The following is a 17,952-nucleotide window of genomic DNA, read 5'->3' on the forward strand; positions in this document are numbered from 1 at the left end:
TATTATAAAATCTGAATTATACTCAAAATACAAACTGGTGATAAAATGTAATATGAAGTAATAGGTTCATAGACCAAACTGGGCTGCTTCCATTTGAACTACAAAGAGGTCCTCTACTGATGCACACGTGACAACAGGGTAATTAATACGATGCCTGAATAAAACGTCATGTTGCTCCCAACGAGATAGAATAAAACTAAATCAGACGTCCCTTCAAATGAAAAAGGACATGTTGTGATATTTCACTCGACATACGTGGTTTGCTGTAGGGCAGACTGGTTGACGTGAAGCATATTGACCACAGGCCGCAGTCAGGCATCAGTTTAGCCGCGTTGCCGCTTGCTTTTCCGCCACAGTTCAAACTGGCAGTCGCGTTTGTTATGAGTGGTTGTCATCCACCGACACATACATTGGATTAATGTCGTGATACACCCGGCAAATATGTTTACAAGGATCTTGTATTGCTCAAACCCAAGTGTAACGTCGGATAGTAACTTTAAGTTACCTTTTTACTAACGTAGTTAGCTGTTGTTAGCTCGAAAGAGCTAACGCTCGTCAACTCACTGTGATGTCTCTGCCCCCAGAGAAAGCTTCCGAGCTGAAACAAATCATTCACAACCATCTGCTCAAGGTGAGCTTCACTTCTCTTTATGTTATGAAACAATGGGCCTTTGTGTGCGGTACTTCTTGAGACCCGCTTTTATAATTACACGTAACGTCATGTGAGACTTGTACACTTGTACACCTTCTAGCAAAATGTCTTCGTGCTCATTGAATATTGTGTCAACATTATATATATTGTAAGTTCTTGCATTACGTAAATAGATCTTTTATTAAGTTTGGCTGCAGCATAGCATGGCATTATTTAACAACATTTGATTGATATTTTCTAGCTGCCCCCCCTGCAAGCCACCCTGTTAGCAGATGAGTAGAGATGCACACATACATGTATGGGCAATACTGCCTGCATGTAACAGATCAGGTCCCCAACCACGGGCCACAGAGAGTGACAATTGACCTGTTATTGTGAAAATGACATACGCTTCTCCCTCTTGACACTTTTTAAATTGATTTTATAACACGACACCGGGTTTGGGACCCGTCCTGACTGGTTATCAGCACCTGTATCACGATGGGACCAATATTCCTTTTGTTTACTTTACATGCATGTGTGACCACAATCTCCGCTCTCACAAGATCCCGAATGAAAACCTTGCACCAGTACCGTCTTACAAGTTTACCGATAATATTAATCATATTTGTCGTGGCGGTGGGGAACCGTCTTTCTTAACAAGGTATTTTGATAAATTGCGGAGCTCTCAGGCATCTGCTTGTCACTGCTGCTGAGGAAAACGTGTACGTGAACGGGAGGTTTATCTGGTCTCCTTTGTCTAAAAGATGGACATCCACGGAAAGATCCGAGAGGTTCTGGCCGCGACTGTGAGGGAGGAGCAGGGCCCGGCAGGGCGACCCCTGTCTGAGACGGATTTCCTGCAGGCTCTGCAGCGCAGGGGCATCATTGAGGATGTGATGAAGGGCCTACACCTTACCCAGGTTGGGCAAAACTCAATGGACAATTAGTCACTCAGTTGCATATTCAACAATTACGCACACAGATTTATTGGATTCTAAACCAAAAGTAAATAATCCTTGCAATCCGTTTTTTTAGATAGTGACATATTAATTTAAACCCGATTGCAGATAACAATTTCTCAACTGTAGAAATCGTTATGAGTTCAATCACCAGCTGACTGAGCTATTTTTGTCATGTTGGTCTGCTTTGGTAGGAAGTCCCAACAGATTCCGAAAGAGGATCCCGTCCTAAGGCTGCTCCTCACCTTGATAACAACAATATCACTCTGCTTGAAAAAAGTAAGAAACGTATTAAGCCAACACACTAGCACGGCCCATTTCCTTTCTCTCAAGTTGTGCATCTTAATGTTGAAGACTTTTCATTCTCTCAGCCGTTATTGACCCGTCCAGGAGGCACTTGTATGTCCAAGTGCTTGGTGGTAAGGCCTTCCTGGAGCATTTCCAGGAACCAGAGCCTTTACCCGGTCAAGTGTGCTCCACATTGACGCTCTACCTGCACTTCCGCAACCAGAGGTTCCGTTCAAAGCCGGTGCCCTGCGCCTGCGAACCTGACCTGAAGGAGGGATTCCTCCTGGAGGTCCAAAGAGATGGAACCGGTACGTCAGTCCGCCTGGCATCTTGTGGTGCTGCGTAATTTGTCAGTGATACAACCTTTTTTTTGGGGAGCTTAGGTGAGGGCAGTAAAATGGCCGACGCCACCGCCATGCTGTCTCTGTGTGACCCGGTTCACATAGTGCTGATCAGGACGGACACCTCCGGTGAGACGGCGCTGGTCTCGTCCTACTTCCTGGACTGGAGGGCGGTCCTCGGCTCGCCCAACGGGAAGACCTGCTTTGCTGTGGAGCTGATGGGCGTTGGTGAGGAACGGTTACTGCAGTGAATGCTGAATTACTAATGTGCTTTAAAAGAAGAAAAAATGATTGTCTCTATGTTAAGGAGTGCGAATGATTCAGATCACTGCTGGAGAATAATACTTTATTGGCTGATTCATAATCCAGAGTCAAATGTTAAAAGAACATTACTTCGAAACAAAGAATCTCTCTTGGATTGGACGAGATGAAATTGCGACGTCATCCTGGCCAAAACAATTGATCAAATTTGCTTAAAATTCATTCTGCACTTAAACACACCGGCATCACTTAACCTTGCATTTAGGTTTGTTGCATCAAAGATGGGTCACAACTTTCTTTACAATCAATAATAAAAAATGGTAATCATAATCCCTAAGTTCTCCTTTGTGTAACGATTATACGATGAATGTGTTTCTAAATAGGTTTATTCACAGAGTGAGTAAGTCGGTGGTGTTTGGCCTGCTCCTTGTCACCAATTCTATTTGTGGTATAAGCACCTCTAAATCTGAGGCTGTGGTTCTCAGCAGGAAACCGATGGATTGCTACCCGAATTAGTGAAGGAGTTCAAATATCTCAGGGTCTTGTTTGCGAGTGAGGGGAAGATGGTGCGGAGTAGAGCTGCTGCTCCTTTGCCTGGAGAGGAGCCAGTGGAGGTGGTTTGGTCATCTGGTAAGGAAGCCCCCTGGGCGCCTCCTTAGGGAGGTGTTCCAGGCACGACCAGCTGGGAAGAGGCTCCGGGGAAGACCCATGACTAAGTAGAGAGATTATATATCTACACTGGCCCAGGAACACCTTGGCATCCCCCAGTCAAAGGGGAAATTTGGGGCTTGCTAGAACAAAAAAAATATTTTACAAAAATTGTGCAACACTAACAGTTGTATCTGTTTCGCAGCAGTAAATCTGTCTGCATATGGTTGTAATATATGTAGCTACTTACCATTTATGTAACCTGTGTGTCTCCAGGAAGTGAATGCAAAGTGCCAGCTGGTGTTCTGACCATCAGTCTAGAGCTCTACCCTCCTCTCACTGAGGCTCTGAGCGCCGCCGTCATCAGCACACAGGTCAGCAGCCCGGAATCTCTGCCACTGCGTTCTATTCGCCCGCCTCTGTGTTCTTGAAACAAACGCATGCAATAAGGACTCATCGATGCTGAGCCTCGATCTTCTGCAGCGCCGATGTGGAGCCAGCATTGTAAGAGAGACAAGGGAAGCCCTGCATGTAGTGACCGACGTTACTGTGTAAATCTCATTCAGCAATCACTGGAGAGGCAGAGGACGGCGGAGAAGGAGAGGCTCTTCTTGGTTTATGCCAAACAGTGGTGGAGGGAGTTTCTGGAGATCCGCCCATCAAACCAATCCAAAATGGTCAAGATCTTTGCGCAGGTTGGTGCAAATAGAACCGCGGTGTGACGCGATTTTGCGTGGTTTGAAGGACATTCGTGTCTCGACTTATTTATTCTTGCAGATAAGAACAGACTTGCAGATATGTGCAGACGCTGTTCCTCAGACCAACCTAATGGATTGGTTTTCCTGCTTTAGTGTGTAGTGGTGTGGGGGGAGGATTGCTCATATTCTTAACCAGTTTAAGGATTATTGAATCCTGAAGTTCTCAAATTCATATCTGCACTAATTCCTCCCTGTGTGTGTTTTTCTCCGCAGGACGAGAACGGCATCAACAGGCCGACTTGTTCTTACGTGCGTGTCCTGCGAGCCGGCCGACTTCTGGAGAGCCCACGACAGGCGGCCCGCTTCGTCAGCCTGCTGGCCCACGAGAAGGCCCCCGTAGTGGGGGGAGGAGGCAAGCAGGAGCAGTGGTGCACGTTAATGGCGTTCCTGTGTAGGGGGAAGGTAAGGAGAAGAGAATGCACCGACTGCTGCTGGATCTGGATGGTCAATGACAACACAAAAGTTCCCATTAAAGCAGGGGTAGGATTTATTTTTGTCCTTTTGCAAAATAACCAGAGCGCCAGCTGTTGAGGATATAAACAAGTGTAGATGTTTGTATTTGTACCCCAAGGATATGGGAATTGTTTAGCAATAGGCTAAACTATCGCAACCTTTTCTCTCCATGTCTCTTCCAGCTAAGCCTTCTGCTAAAGGCTTAACCTTAGCAGTTCACAGAAGGCTAAACTACTAGCAATGTCCAAAACAACACGGGAAACATCACACTCATCACTGAAAAGACTCCCAGTTCCAACTTTCAAATCAAAGGTTTAGAATAGTGTAAAAAGAACCATAATCATGAACGCATGATACAGATCTGCAATGCATGAATGCAATGTAACACACCCCCATCTAACCTCTGCCTGCCCCCGCTAGCTATTATAAAAGCGATTTGTTCCAAGAGTCAGAAAGCGTCACATCAAACTCGGCCCAGCTGCGTTTACATTGACTCCGTTTCTGAGCACAGCCGACGCTGTCATTTCTGAGAAAGAGGGATTTGGGCCGAGTCGACTGACTGATGCCTTTTCATCTCCGCGAGATAGCAGGGAATTTCCCAGACCCACCACAGGATAAATGTTCCCCGCCTCTTCTCGGTGAGCGGCTGGCAGGACAGACACAACGCAACTCTGGCAAAGTGGCCCGTGGCAGCTGTGATTTACGAGTTTCATTCCGGGGGAAAATTAATTTAGCCTCATCAGTCCCCAGCCTGCTCCGAGGCTGCCGTCCATATTAGCACTTCTGGGGAACATCTATCATTGGGACTTGTCAGTAGCCCAGCCAGCATGCGGCGTGCAGCAGCAGCACAAACCCGGCCTCTTTACCGGAAAAGCTGTGCGGGTGGAAGGAGAGTTGCTTACTGCCACAAGCCATCTCCAGCAGACTCTTCATGTCTGCGTTCAACACTTGAAAGGCAAACAGAGCCGAGCAAAGCGGATATTGTATTTCTCTTTAAACAGACTCCTAATTCATCATGCAGTGACATTATGGATTAGACAAGCAGATGGGATGAGGATGCTTGAAATCTGTGTAAATACAGTGGTTTGTAATATGGAAATATGGAAAATAAGGTTTTAGTAAGCATTTGCCATATCAAATCTGAATATCTCATGAACAAATCCTAAAATAAAAAATAAATAAAATACATTTAGGTTAATGCTCGACTACGCCGTTGCACATTTTGCAAGCTGTGCAGCTCTGAACCCAATTGACTTAAAACACAGTCGGTAATGTAGTTGCACATTTCAAACTGGTTTCCAGGGGGACTGCGAGGACCACGCCGCCCTGCTGTGCAGCCTCCTGCTGGGCTTCGGCCTGGATGCGTACGTGTGCGTGGGCACCAAAGCCAAGGGGACGCCGCACGCCTGGGTGCTGACCCGCGGCGCCGACGGGAGCATCACCTTCTGGGAGAGTCTGACGGCACACAGGTCCTCCTTCCTTTACGTCGATGTTCACAGCTGCTTTCTCTGCTCCTCCTCATATTCACATGTCGACGCGACACGTACTACGTACACTGTGTGGGGGATCATGTGAACTGCATTGCATTTATTCTTATTCATTTCACACATTTCAAACATTCTCTTGGCTGGAATGTTTTGTCCAGTAAATGTTCTTTTGTCCTTTACTCACTGATCCTCTCATGAAGATAGAGTTGGTTTTCTGTTACTTATCAGTAGTGACATCCACTTGGTACTTAGCAAGCGGTGTCATCCACGAGCTTTTTTATATCCTAAAATATTTTAGTGGAAATTTGACATGCCTGTTCAAAACACACTTTTACTGTGACACTTTTTTCATTTGAATCCTTCTTTATGTTTTTCTGACTCGGCATTGTGTCTGAAGACAAACAGCTGCTCGTGGATTAAAAAGTGCTTGTTTTACCCACTGAGAGGCTCTGGTTGTGATCATACGTGTCAATACGGAAAGAGGCTTGTCAGGACTTACCGAAATATCCCAAGATTGTGGGAAAGTGCTTAATCCGATGAGAACAGAAAGCCTAGTGTTGTCTAAAAGATTTTCATCGTCATGGTTGAACGTTTGGGTGATTTGAACGAGGATGAGCGTCCGTATTTCTGTATTTTATCGTGCTGCACTAGTTTTTGCTGTTGAGTTGTACTGATAATGGCAATTTAATCACTGGTAAATGAATAAATTTGAGCCACAGTATCGCAGGATGATGATGATGATAATAATGATCTTCTATCTGTTTTGTTAATCTGTTGATCAGCCTCCATGTCCCATTCGTATGCTCAGATACCTGCACCGGGCCATAGACCCGGACGCCCCGCCGCTGGCCCCCCAGCCCAAACCTTCGTCCCCCTACCGCACCGTGGGCTGCGTCTTCAACCACCTGACCTTCCTGGCCAACTGCCAGCCGTCCGACGCCGTGGAGCTTTGTGTCTTTGACCTGCAGGTAGGAGAACGCCGTCGCTCACATCTTATATGTCCATTGTTTTTTATTGATTATTCGCATGATGGTTATTACAGACGTTTCCTCTGCCAGCTAACGGTCAGCGACCGGGTTTGGTGAAGTGAGTCTTGTGATATTGACGCTGCAAACACTGCCAGAGAGATCTAGTGAGTGGTAAACGGATTGTATTTGTACTGCGCTTTTCAAGTCTTCTGACCACTCGAAGCGCGTCCTCATTCAGCCACTCATACACTGACGACAGGCGCAACCACACCCGGTGCCACCTGCCTCCAGTAACTAACATCCACACACCGTAGTCACAGCTAAGGGAGTTACAAGGACACGCTGACATGCGGATTAGCAGAGCTGGGGATCGTACTGCCAATCCTCTGATTGAAGGACGACTCTCCGCTCACCCACAGTCGCCCAAATTGGAATGGACAGCGTGAGTCAGACAGCCTGGAGCAGTGAGTGGTTTCCAGGGAAATTAAATCTGCACCAGTTCCATTCATCAGCAGCTGGTGGTCCTGTCGTGTTCGCCTGAAGGCAGGCAGCGGCTACACTGAAATGGTTCTTTTTCTAGTCTAGATAAGAGCTTTTTTTCCTCCAGAATCAGTCTCGGTGGAAGGCAATGAGTGAAGAAGCTCTGAAGACCGTTTGCGCCCCGGGCTCCACCACATCTCTGCCCCCGCTGCCTCCTCTCTGTGCCCCATCTCTGGATCCAGCTGCTGCCAGCAACCAGCTGGAGCTGGAGATGCGCTTGCTGGTCTCTGAGCACAGGAAGGTAAGACTCCGAGCTGGACGGGATGAGGACATTTAATGCCTGTGTGTTTCATGTGTGAGTGACCGAGAAGTGTCCCCACTCCAGGACCTGGAACTGGCGACGGTGTGGGACGACCACCTGTCCTATCTGCTGTCCTCTGCGCTGTCGGCCTACGAGCTGGAGCGCTGCACCGGCGTCTCGTGCGGCAACGAGGAGTTCCAGGACGCCGTGAGGAGGGCGGTGCCAGACGGACACACCTTCAAAGGCTTCCCCATCCACTTCTTGCACCGCAACGCTCGCAGGGCCTTTGCTACCTGCCTCAGGTGAGCCGGTGGTGGGGGTGGGGGGGGGGAGAATCCCTCAATCTGATTGGTCAACCCCATTCAGTGGGAAGGCTGTGGAAACATTTGGGGAGATTGTGTAAAGTAGCCCGCTCGAGGCCCAGCACTGCAAACAGCCGCTTTGCCCCGTGAGACACTTGTTTGCACTATACTTGACTTAAGGCAGCAAATCCCCACCAGCTGCAGCGCATTGCAGCAGATCCTCAACTAAGAGCTCAAGAGGGAGACGTAAATCTCCTTATAGGAGCAACATTCCACGTCTCCGTTACAAATCCTGCCCGTGTTGGACGCACAGTGCTGCGGCTTCCCAGACAGAGTCCAGTGTGGACTCTGGCCCTGCAGATGTTCCTGCTCGTTATAAAGTCAAGGGATTATCAAAGGAGGGAATAAATGGCAAACAAAGGTAAAATATCAATCAAGGGCTTATTTGCTCGGGCTGTATTCTGCGTATTGTGTGCATGTTGAAACAAACCTTGGACCATCGTAAGCAAGTTGATTAATCCTTTGAATTGGTTCACAAACACAATCTCCTTTGATGTTAATTTGCCAAATACGTGTGGCGTGTTAGCTGACTGAACATCTTAGCACTAAAAGGTTCTAACTAGAACAACTTGGGCTTCTTAGGAAAGGGACAAGTGTTTATTTAGAACCCAGTCTGGGGGGCCGTTGCCACGTCGCTACAGTAGCCCAGGAGAGACAAACCAAACACTGCAGGGCTTTTAACAGGTCCAGGATATCCAGTATTCCCTTTAAGATTAAAAGTATAGTTTTATTAAAAACACATTTTAATACTTCCTATTCCATGCCTTTGATCTCTTGTCACTTTTTGTGCAGGTCTGTGTTCTGTGAGGAGATAGTGTGTTGCCGTGGCGACCATGTGAGGCTCGCGGTACGCGTCCGTGTGTTCGCTTACCCAGAGAACGCATGTGCAGTGTGGCTCATGTTTGCATGTAAATACCGCTCTGTACTCTGAGCGCCAGTCACACACCCCACAAAGTCCACCGCCGATGCTGCACCGGGACCTCGGACAGGATGGAGGCCAAGGGCCCGCGACCTGGGCCCGCGACCTGGGCCCGCGACCTGGGCCCGCGACCTGGGCCCGCGACCTGGGCCCCCGGGGAGACTGAATTGACAGGAACTTGCATACATTTATAGACTCTTCATTTTACACATAATTGTACCTATATATTTTTGTAAATAAACAGAACTAATTTTATAACTACTGTGTACTTTTTAAATTTTAGCCTAAACCAAGAAAAAAAAAGTACAGAGAAAAAAATGGAAGCTCTATTAAGATCATCTGAGGAGAATCCTTCCAGGACCAACCATATGTGTGTCCAGAATAACCAACATATTAGGATAGGAATAGGACATTTATTTGACAAAATCGCTGCATTGAATGGGAATATCCAGAAAATTCTTGGATTAGATGGTTTCGACCTGGCTCAGGTGATAAAGAATGTGAACATTTAACAAATGACAGGGTCCTGTTACATAATTAAAATATGGGTAGTGGAAATTGAGTAAGTAGTGTGTTCTTTCCATGAGCGGAACACGTGGGTGTACAAAAGCAAAGCCACATCTGAAGCAACATAACCAAACCTGGTGGGGGGAGGGGCTACACCAGGTGAAGCAGACAGTTCAATAACATGCCAGCATTTTAACATTGTAGCCCTGGGTATATGTTGCAAAGATTTTGGAATAAAAACATTAAAAGAATACAGAAGATCCTATTGTTGTATCAAAGCGCGGCACAAAGTTTGTTGTTGTTGAGCTACAGTAATCCCTTAATGGTAGAAAAAATGTACGTTAAAACAGCTATAACTGCCGTGGGAGCAAGTGGTCCACACTCCTGTAATCATATCTTTACATATCGAAAAGTTTCCATATTAATGCTGAGTGCTGAATACGGCTCCTTTTTATGCTCTGAATATTGTATATTGCAGACTTACGAAGTTTTCTATGAAGCTAAAACGAAGCCATTGTCAGATCCTTTTCATGTAGAACGCAAACACGCCACTAGATGGCAGGTTCAGACAGACTATGGCGCAGGTGGCCTTCTGCTCCATCCTCAGCTGCAGGGTGCAAACAGTCGACGCGTAAGCCGGCAGACACACACACACACACACACACACGCACACTGCGAGGATAGAAATGTATTTTATTATACATTTGAAGATGTGTTTTGCCTTTCACATTGTTCCTGCTCGGACTCCTAATTCAAGGCCGACTGGGAGGTTGCAGAGAGGGAAGTGACAGCCGCCTGGTTGATTGACTTATTGCGCTGTTAGGGGAAGTCCTGCCCTGATTGAAGTGTTTCATTAATTGACACACAGGGGCTAGATTTCGTTTTCTGGAGCGTGCATATTGTTTCTTAAGGTTGTGAGGGAATTGTTGACACATCAGCCCCAAACTTTTTGACAAGAAGCCTGTGAGGATGGCCAATTAACTCCTTTTTCCTCTTCTTCTTCTTCTTTCCGGGAGCTAATTTACAATTCTGCGTTTGCCCCAGAGTTGTTGAACACGAGGATCAGGAGGGAGGCTGAAAGAGCAAAATGGAGAGCTAATGAATAATTCCTCCAATTTTTATTTTTTTTCCCGAATGCCACTCACACACGCACTTCCATTTCACTCATTACTGCACATATATATATATATATATATATATATACATACCACAGGACGACCGCGCAGCACAGGAAGTGTTTGATGCTGGGAACTCAGGTTATTTTTTCAGCCCATATTAAACCACAGCGCTCGGCTGTAATTCAGTAATAGGTCCTGTGGGACTCTGCATGAAACCGCAGGAGAGGGTGCTGGCTTTTACATAATGTGACAAAACCATCATTCAGACCGTGCGTCCCAACACTGCCGATAACAGTTTGCATTCAGGTGACAGATTCAAACACTGTCCTGTGTGTAATATTTATTTGACAGCTTTGTCTATTGGTGTTGGTAGATTTCCCCTAAATTCACCAAATGCAACCAGTCGATAATGCCTCATTTTCATTATTAAAATGTGTATTTCAGATATCTTCTCATTCAAAAACCTGAGGAAGTTTCATGGTCGTGTCAAGTAGTTAAATTTAAAAAACCTAAAAATTCTGAATTCGCTGAAGGCCGTTTTCTCCAACGGAGTTTGTTCTCAGACTCTGATCCAGAAGCCTCCTCATCAGGGGCTCTCACATAAAGCAAACTTTACTGTTTAAATCCTCTCTATATTCTGAAGGATTTTACTGGTGGGGGGGGTTCAGATTTCAATCATAGCCTGATTTATTTAACATTTATTACTAAAAACATGGGGACACTTATATTTTTCATGGCTGGTGACCGTATCTTTTAATAGGTTACATTATATTATTTATGGAGACGAAAAGTCTCCTTTAATTAAATCATTTTACTGTGATATGTTGACAAGATGAAACCAGAATGTTGAACCTGGCTTCATTCAATCTACAGATTCCTATTCTGGGAATAAATGCAAATGAACTGATATTTAGATCACACAGCATTTGCAAATTTCAACATAAAATCTCAGCAAACATGTTAATATTTGTCTGAATGTAAGTAATCATCTATTAGTTAAAATATTCACAGTATTCACCTGCAGTGTATCGCCTTAAATATTTGCGTGTGTGTGGGTCTGTGTGCGTCACACATAAAGAGGAATACATTTTTTAGTATCAGCTTCACAGTGTTGTGGGAATTAGTGGTGAAGTGGAGGTTGCAGGTGGAAGGTCTGATTGGGAATCCGTTTGAGTTATCGTGAGCGCACGTTGTTTTTCACACATGCCGCGGAGCCGTGTTCCTCCTCTGAGGTGGCATCAGCTGCTAATGAGGATCCGCAGACGAACCCCCTTGCAGTTCACAGGTGATGCCAATAACTTCAACATCAGACGGCAGTGATGGTGTTGATTGGGAGGAATCTATACTGTAGCTCAGAGCCAACTGTGGCCTGTTTGTTTCATCATGCTTCGCAGTCCAGGACAGAGTTCATTGAGAAATAATTTCCTGGGCTACCACACTGAAGTTCTTACCAAATATGTGAGTGAAGAGCAAATGCTGTTTTAGCTGCCTGAGGTTCCAAGATACCTTGAAGGTGCTGGTTTGGTTTCTAACAATTAATAATAATTTTAAGCTTCTAACTGGTTATTGAAGTATCCACTACAGATGCAAGTGTCCAGTCTCCTCGAGGCTCGGCCCTCTTGGTCTGCAGAACCAACTCATTACTCGGCTGTCACAGCGTGAACCTCTCACAGTGTGTAGGCCTCTGGGCTCTGTTAGAGTGTGTCAAGTAAATGAGAAGACTAATGGCGCATCTCCTTATCAGTGGTGTTTTTCAATTGTGGTAATGCATCTACTGAGGAGGCACGAAGGTATCAATTCATTACAGCGCTTTAGCCTTTACAACAAAAGAAAGCAGGGATTGTCATTGTTACAGCAGGTGTGTGTGTGTGTGTCGCCATCTTGACACACACAGGTGGTGTTTAATTTAACATATTTAAACATTGGATTGGATTGATGTGACAAAAATTGTTAAGGGGCGCATATTCCTTGTTTTACCTCCAGATATGGTGATGATGACACCCACGCACACAATGCTCACACATAACTGACTAGGAGCTAATTGTAGTCATTAGAGTGCACATGTATCCATGGCTGTGATCAATTACTATACACTATATGTATGTGAGGAGGTGGTTGGCAGGAACATATTAGGAAATATCACATAACGCTCCCGACAACCACGTCCATGTCTCACTGTTATTCTTTATTCTCTACTATTTCTATTTTTGAAATGTAAAGAAATCCTTCAGGGGGGGGGGCGGGAGAGGAAGACAGCGTCGGGCATTGGAGGGGAAATGTGTTGCATGGCCCGGAGCCTAACGGGTAATAAAGTCATTAATTCAGCTGATTAAGTTGGCCTTTGGGTTAAAGAAAAATCATATCCGTCTCCCTTTGAGATTGTGACTGGGGGAGGCACAGGAGAGGGAGAAGCCAGCTAATTAGTGCTGCAAAAAAACAGCAGAGGGGGGAGGGAGATGGGAGACGGAGCGAGAGACAGAAAAGCAAAAGAAAATGTTTGTGTGTGTGTGTTTGATGGGAGGGTGGAGGTGTGGGGGCCGGTTGGTGGTGCAGGGAGGTGTTTCGACTGAACTGCTAATGAGGCGTGTTTGGGGTGACGGAGTGACATGCTCATCAAAAACGCTGCTTTCCCTCAAAGGGTTTGCCCGGTTACCTTTGAGCCCGGCACCGAAACGTAATGATGAAAAAAGAGAGAGAGAGGGAGAGAGAGAGAGAGAGATATATATTAGAGTGAACTGTCAGTCTGCACCACAGTTTAATGAGCTAGTTGTTGGATGCAAGCGAATACGGCAAGAAGGAATAGAGCAACAGGACACGCAGCGTCTTCGCCCCCCGGCCGCCCCGTCCTCCCCCGAGCGAGGACGCTAGCTGGTTGACGTGAGTGTAAACAGGGCAGCGCTTGCTCCACCCTCCGTACTGGTATACTGGAAGCACCGTCTATCTCCAAAGACATTTCACACACCGATGGCACGGCCTTCAAGAGCTATTCGGGATTACAGGACAGTCGCCCCAAAAATAATGGTTGCACAGAATGAAAAACCCTAAATACAGCAAATGAATCAACACATGAATACGTAGTGCGTGCTGAAAAGTCAGACATTGAACATCAATGAAATAAAGGCGTTCATGGAGAAATAAACATGACGAGAATATGACCCCGGTGTTTTGATTACTTTGCTGTTTATGGACCTAAAAAGGTAACACACGCATGAACATTTTGTTCATGCGTGTGTTACCTTTTTGTGTTACCTTTTGTGTTACCACCATTGTATTGCATTTAAATCCAGTAATTAGTTGTAGTTTTCTGTGCTGCTATTGTATCTTTATCATATAGAGGCCCCTCATGGGGTTCTGCTTCCCCCCCGCCAGCCTGAAAGAAACCCATTGGCTCTCCTCTCACAAGGGAGACGCTGACTCCTGCACGACTTCCATCCAGCTCCGGGTTGTTTTGCATCGAGTGCCTTGGAGCAGCGGGGAGACGAGGTTGCACTGTGAGGCCTTTAACGCGGCGCTGCAATGCAACGCAAGACGGGAAGCAATTCTACCGTGGAACACATTTGAAATAATGAGATTATTGCATGTCTTTTTATCTCTGCCGGAATCATTTAGGAAATTACTGCTGATTTTTTTAAGCATACATGAATATTTCTGATTAAGACTTTTTTGTAATGCACAAACTCAGACTTCTATATCCCAATTCAGGGACCGTCTAGACTTTTACACTTGAAATAGACAAAATCTCTATATTGTTTGTTGGAATGTGCAGCATTCTGAGATCTCAGGCTGATTATGCACAGCGGCAGAACGGGCACCCAGGGGTGTCCCCTGCTGCTGAATCAATCAGCAGGTCAATCAGGCATGGACGTAGTAGCTGCCATGAAATGCAGTAATCAAGGTTCAGTCCCTTCACTTTTGGGTGTGGTTTCAGAAAGTGAAAAACATCTGTTTAAGCGACTGAAACCTGCAGCGCGGTTGTAACTATGATGGTGGCAAAGGGAGGAGGTCAGGGACAACGGAGGTTCCACAAAATGCACACGGCACTCAGGTGGCATAATGAGGTCATAAGAAACTGTGTGGCTAAAGTACAGCTACAAAATGTTATAATTAAGTTATACTCATTAAGTTTTGACCATAATTTCATCCCAGAATAAAGTCATGTATTCTATTTTATCTTTCGATCAAGATTCTTTACCTCCTTCCTCCACATTTTCCACTGTCATTTTCTGATGTTCAAGTGGCAAATACATTATATTATATTGGTTTCTACAAGGGGCTTAGCTGCCCGTCCTCTAAGGTAATAAGTGGGTGGATTTTATACATATGCACAAAAAATAAAAAGTCTAAATCCAAATTCAGAAAATGAATAAATATTCGTGTTTTTATGTTCAGGACTGAAGCTGTTTGTAAGCTTCAACTAAGTGAAAGCAGAAAATGGTTTAAATAGATTTAAAATGAAAAATAAAATTTTAAATATTTTGTCCATTTTATGTACTTTTTTGTAGTGAGACTCGGGAAATCTCTATTATCTATAAAATAATGATCATTCCCTAACCGTAACAACGTGCATGTTTTTGCAACCACGACGACGGAGCTCTCATCGCCAAACAAGTATTTGTTTGTGTCTGAGATTAACCAGACCTCAAACTCAATGTTGTGCCATCACATCTACAGACTTGGAGTGTTTCCATCATTATATCAAAACTCAACCTTGTCGGGAAAGGGAAGTGGGGCGCGATTTAGTGACATCACCTTAATGTTCTCACTGAGGATCAGGTCACTCCAGCGCACACCGCCAAGTTCCTTCAGCAGGAGGACACCGACGGACTTCCAGGGCCAGCATCCTGTCCACTGCCTGGCTGCATCTGGTCCCGTGGCAAACACAGAGAGACTCCTTTGTCAGGGTCCACAAAGGCAGAGAAGGAGAGAGGGAGAAAGGGGGAATCTGTTGGCCTTCCTTTTTAAACCAATTCAAAAAGACTCTCTCCTCTGGAGTCCATTTAGAATAGCAGAGTGTCTTCTTCAGGCACAGAGAGGGACAAACAAATGGGCTCTGTGGCGGCTGCCAAATAACCTTGGCTGCTGCTATTGAAAATGGTGGTGAATCAAAGGACAGCGGAGAGAGGGAGAATTGGAGGGGGAAAGAAAGCAGCAGAGGGGAGCGAAAAAAGAAAGAAACGGGCCGAAAGAAAAGACGAGAATAAAAGAAAAGGAAATAGAAGATAAAAGCAGGAAAGCTGTATTAAGGACAGTCGTACTGTTTTATGATAATAGCAACATCAAGTGAATGAAGGTGAGGGGTCAAACACTGCTTCATGAAACTTTGAGTTGTATGTTTTTAGTATGTATAGATATATATCTAGGAGGATCAAGCCCTTAAAAGAAGTTCCAACAGACGTCAGAGGAGCATCAGAGGAGCATCCGCTGATTTGAGCCTGTAATGGAACCTATAAAAGCATTTGCCTGCAGAATAAAGCAGGTCGACGGGAGAAGAGAGGGATGTGGTGGAAATGGATGGAGGGGAAATAAGCAGAAAGAGACAAAAGGTAAAAAAAAAAAAAAGCTGGGATTGTTGAGGAAAGTGAATGTTAAAAGTGTTTCCGCCTTCTTCTCTACTTCCCCACCCGGAGGCAGCGGAGAAGAAATCACATGAAAAACAACCTTAGTGGATGAAAAGCTTTTCAAATGAGCCTGTTGGCAAAGTTGTTTTGCTTTGGCAACATCCACCTCAGTCTCCCTGGAAGAGTTTACTACGGCAATTAGAGCTTTATATTTTCATGGAAGTTTTAATGCCATTTCAAAGGATAAACTAATTAACAGTCAGCTTTGGCGTTTTTACACCAATTTCACACACCTTCAGTGACAGTAATTACTTCAGGGTTATACAAAATATGTTCAGACAACAATATCTTGTTATATTTAAAGAAAATTCTATTTTAGTATTCTTGTGTGCGTTCGTGCCAGATGTTTTATCTATGCATTTATTTGTGTGTGTGTGTGTGTGTGTGTGTGTGTGTGTGTGGTTGGTTGGTGGGCAGAAACACAGATCTCAGCTTCCACCAGCTGAGAGAAAAGAAATCTGATCCCTTTTTTTATTTATCTTGTTGTTTTGTTCAAACATACGGATGACACACTGTCATTGAGCATTTATTGCATAAGATCTAGCAAAAAATGAAGGAAAATAATACGTAAAGTGAAAACAATAAAACTGCAGCATAACGGGCGCAGCGTATAAGCGTATAAACATTTTGTTTTGCACAGAACCTTCATGGCTTACTGTTGTGTGTATGCTGGCTAATTGTGATTCATATCAAGATTGGTGTCGATTCTCTCACGTAACTAGAAAATATGTTGCTCCATTGATTGAATTTGCCCCGTTGACCCAACAGCATTGTGAGAACATTTCACATTACCAATGGGGGACATCCTTACTGGTTAAGGAAGCGTACATTTATTACAATATCTGTAGATCTCACATAAATAAATTGTCTTACAGCAAATATTCTACTGCAATAAATAAAAACAATTCAGCATCGAAACAGGTCAAACTATATCAAACATCTTGGAGCCTAGTTATTATCAAATAATCTGATTCCTTGTCAAAAAGCCAAACCTTTATCCATCATTGAGGTCATCGATGTTCTTTCTCTTGGTCCTGTTGTTTGGAGACAGTTAATAGGACTTTTTTTCTGATCATCCCAGAAGAATCCAATTACAGCCCTGTTTGGAGATCAGCCAGATTACAGTGTATCTGAGAAAAACAATCAGAGCCTATCTGATTCCCAGCTTTAGCAAGAGACACGTCCCTGTAATGAAGTCTCTCTTCCTTCCTTTATCTCCTTATACCTCCATCTTTGTCTTTCAGTTTCTGTCTCTGCTCTTTTTCACTTACCTTTTTGTCTCACTCCTTTTCCTTACAATTGCTTTCCTTCCTCTTCTCTTTCCACATCTTATTCTTTTCCTTTCTCCTCTGCTCACATTTCATCCTTTACCCCCCCGCACACACACACACACAACACCATCACATCCCTCTTCCTTTTCCTTCCATCACATAGTTTGGCCCACTGGGGATTACTGCAGCAGGCCTGAAGGTGGTGCACAGACACAGAGAGCTGAGAGGTTTTTTTTTTTACCTTAATAATGAAAATATCACAGCAGACCCAGTGGGTGGCGATGACCTTTCGGAGAGCGCTACATTTCTGCCTCGCTTGCTCGCTCTTTCGGAAAAAGAAAAAACGCACCGGGCCACCTATCCTTCCCACCCCCTTCCTCCGCCCCTGGGCCGCGTGGCTCAGCAACGGCAACGGGCGGAGAGCTCGTAGATCCAGACCACTGTGTAAATAATGCATCACCGACCGAAGAAGCAGTGGTGTGCAAAGAATGCCGATGATGGAGAAGAAGGAGAGTCGACGGCAAGGATAGGAAGCTTATTATAGGCGATGACAACATGTCATAGATGCTAATAAAGTCT

At 45.0% G+C, this 17,952-nt stretch overlaps 1 protein-coding gene and 1 long non-coding RNA gene across 2 annotated transcripts; one reads left to right on the top strand and one right to left on the bottom strand.

Annotated features, from left to right (window-relative positions):
- The first annotated feature begins 327 nt into the window (after positions 1 to 327).
- Positions 328 to 9,117, top strand: cep76 (centrosomal protein 76). Its single transcript, XM_040164250.2, has 13 exons — positions 328 to 631; positions 1,399 to 1,554; positions 1,788 to 1,872; positions 1,965 to 2,189; positions 2,265 to 2,450; positions 3,408 to 3,505; positions 3,698 to 3,826; positions 4,103 to 4,291; positions 5,645 to 5,811; positions 6,638 to 6,797; positions 7,405 to 7,578; positions 7,663 to 7,880; positions 8,733 to 9,117. Exons 1-13 carry the CDS (start codon positions 569 to 571, stop codon positions 8,869 to 8,871), a joined length of 1,989 nt encoding a protein of 662 aa, XP_040020184.2. The 5' UTR covers positions 328 to 568; the 3' UTR covers positions 8,872 to 9,117.
- A 925-nt stretch (positions 9,118 to 10,042) lies between these two features.
- On the bottom strand, positions 10,043 to 17,488 carry LOC120810043 (uncharacterized). The gene is made up of 4 exons (XR_013453946.1): positions 17,374 to 17,488; positions 17,095 to 17,201; positions 15,234 to 15,346; positions 10,043 to 10,440 (listed from the first exon to the last, which is right to left on the bottom strand). It is a non-coding gene; the product is annotated as an uncharacterized LOC120810043 (long non-coding RNA).
- Between the last annotated feature and the right edge of the window lie 464 nt (positions 17,489 to 17,952).

Source organism: Gasterosteus aculeatus, chromosome 20 (genome assembly GCF_964276395.1).
Source record: "Gasterosteus aculeatus chromosome 20, fGasAcu3.hap1.1, whole genome shotgun sequence".
Classification (NCBI taxonomy): domain Eukaryota; kingdom Metazoa; phylum Chordata; class Actinopteri; order Perciformes; family Gasterosteidae; genus Gasterosteus; species Gasterosteus aculeatus.

Excerpts from the sequence above, each read along its gene's own strand:
- cep76 (XM_040164250.2), top strand. The coding sequence starts at position 569 with ATGTCTCTGCCCCCAGAGAAAGCTTCCGAGCTGAAACAAATCATTCAC. Across the intron at positions 632-1,398 it reads TTCACAACCATCTGCTCAAG|ATGGACATCCACGGAAAGAT; the intron begins GTGAGCTTCACT and ends TTTGTCTAAAAG. Across the intron at positions 4,292-5,644 it reads CGTTCCTGTGTAGGGGGAAG|GGGGACTGCGAGGACCACGC; the intron begins GTAAGGAGAAGA and ends ACTGGTTTCCAG.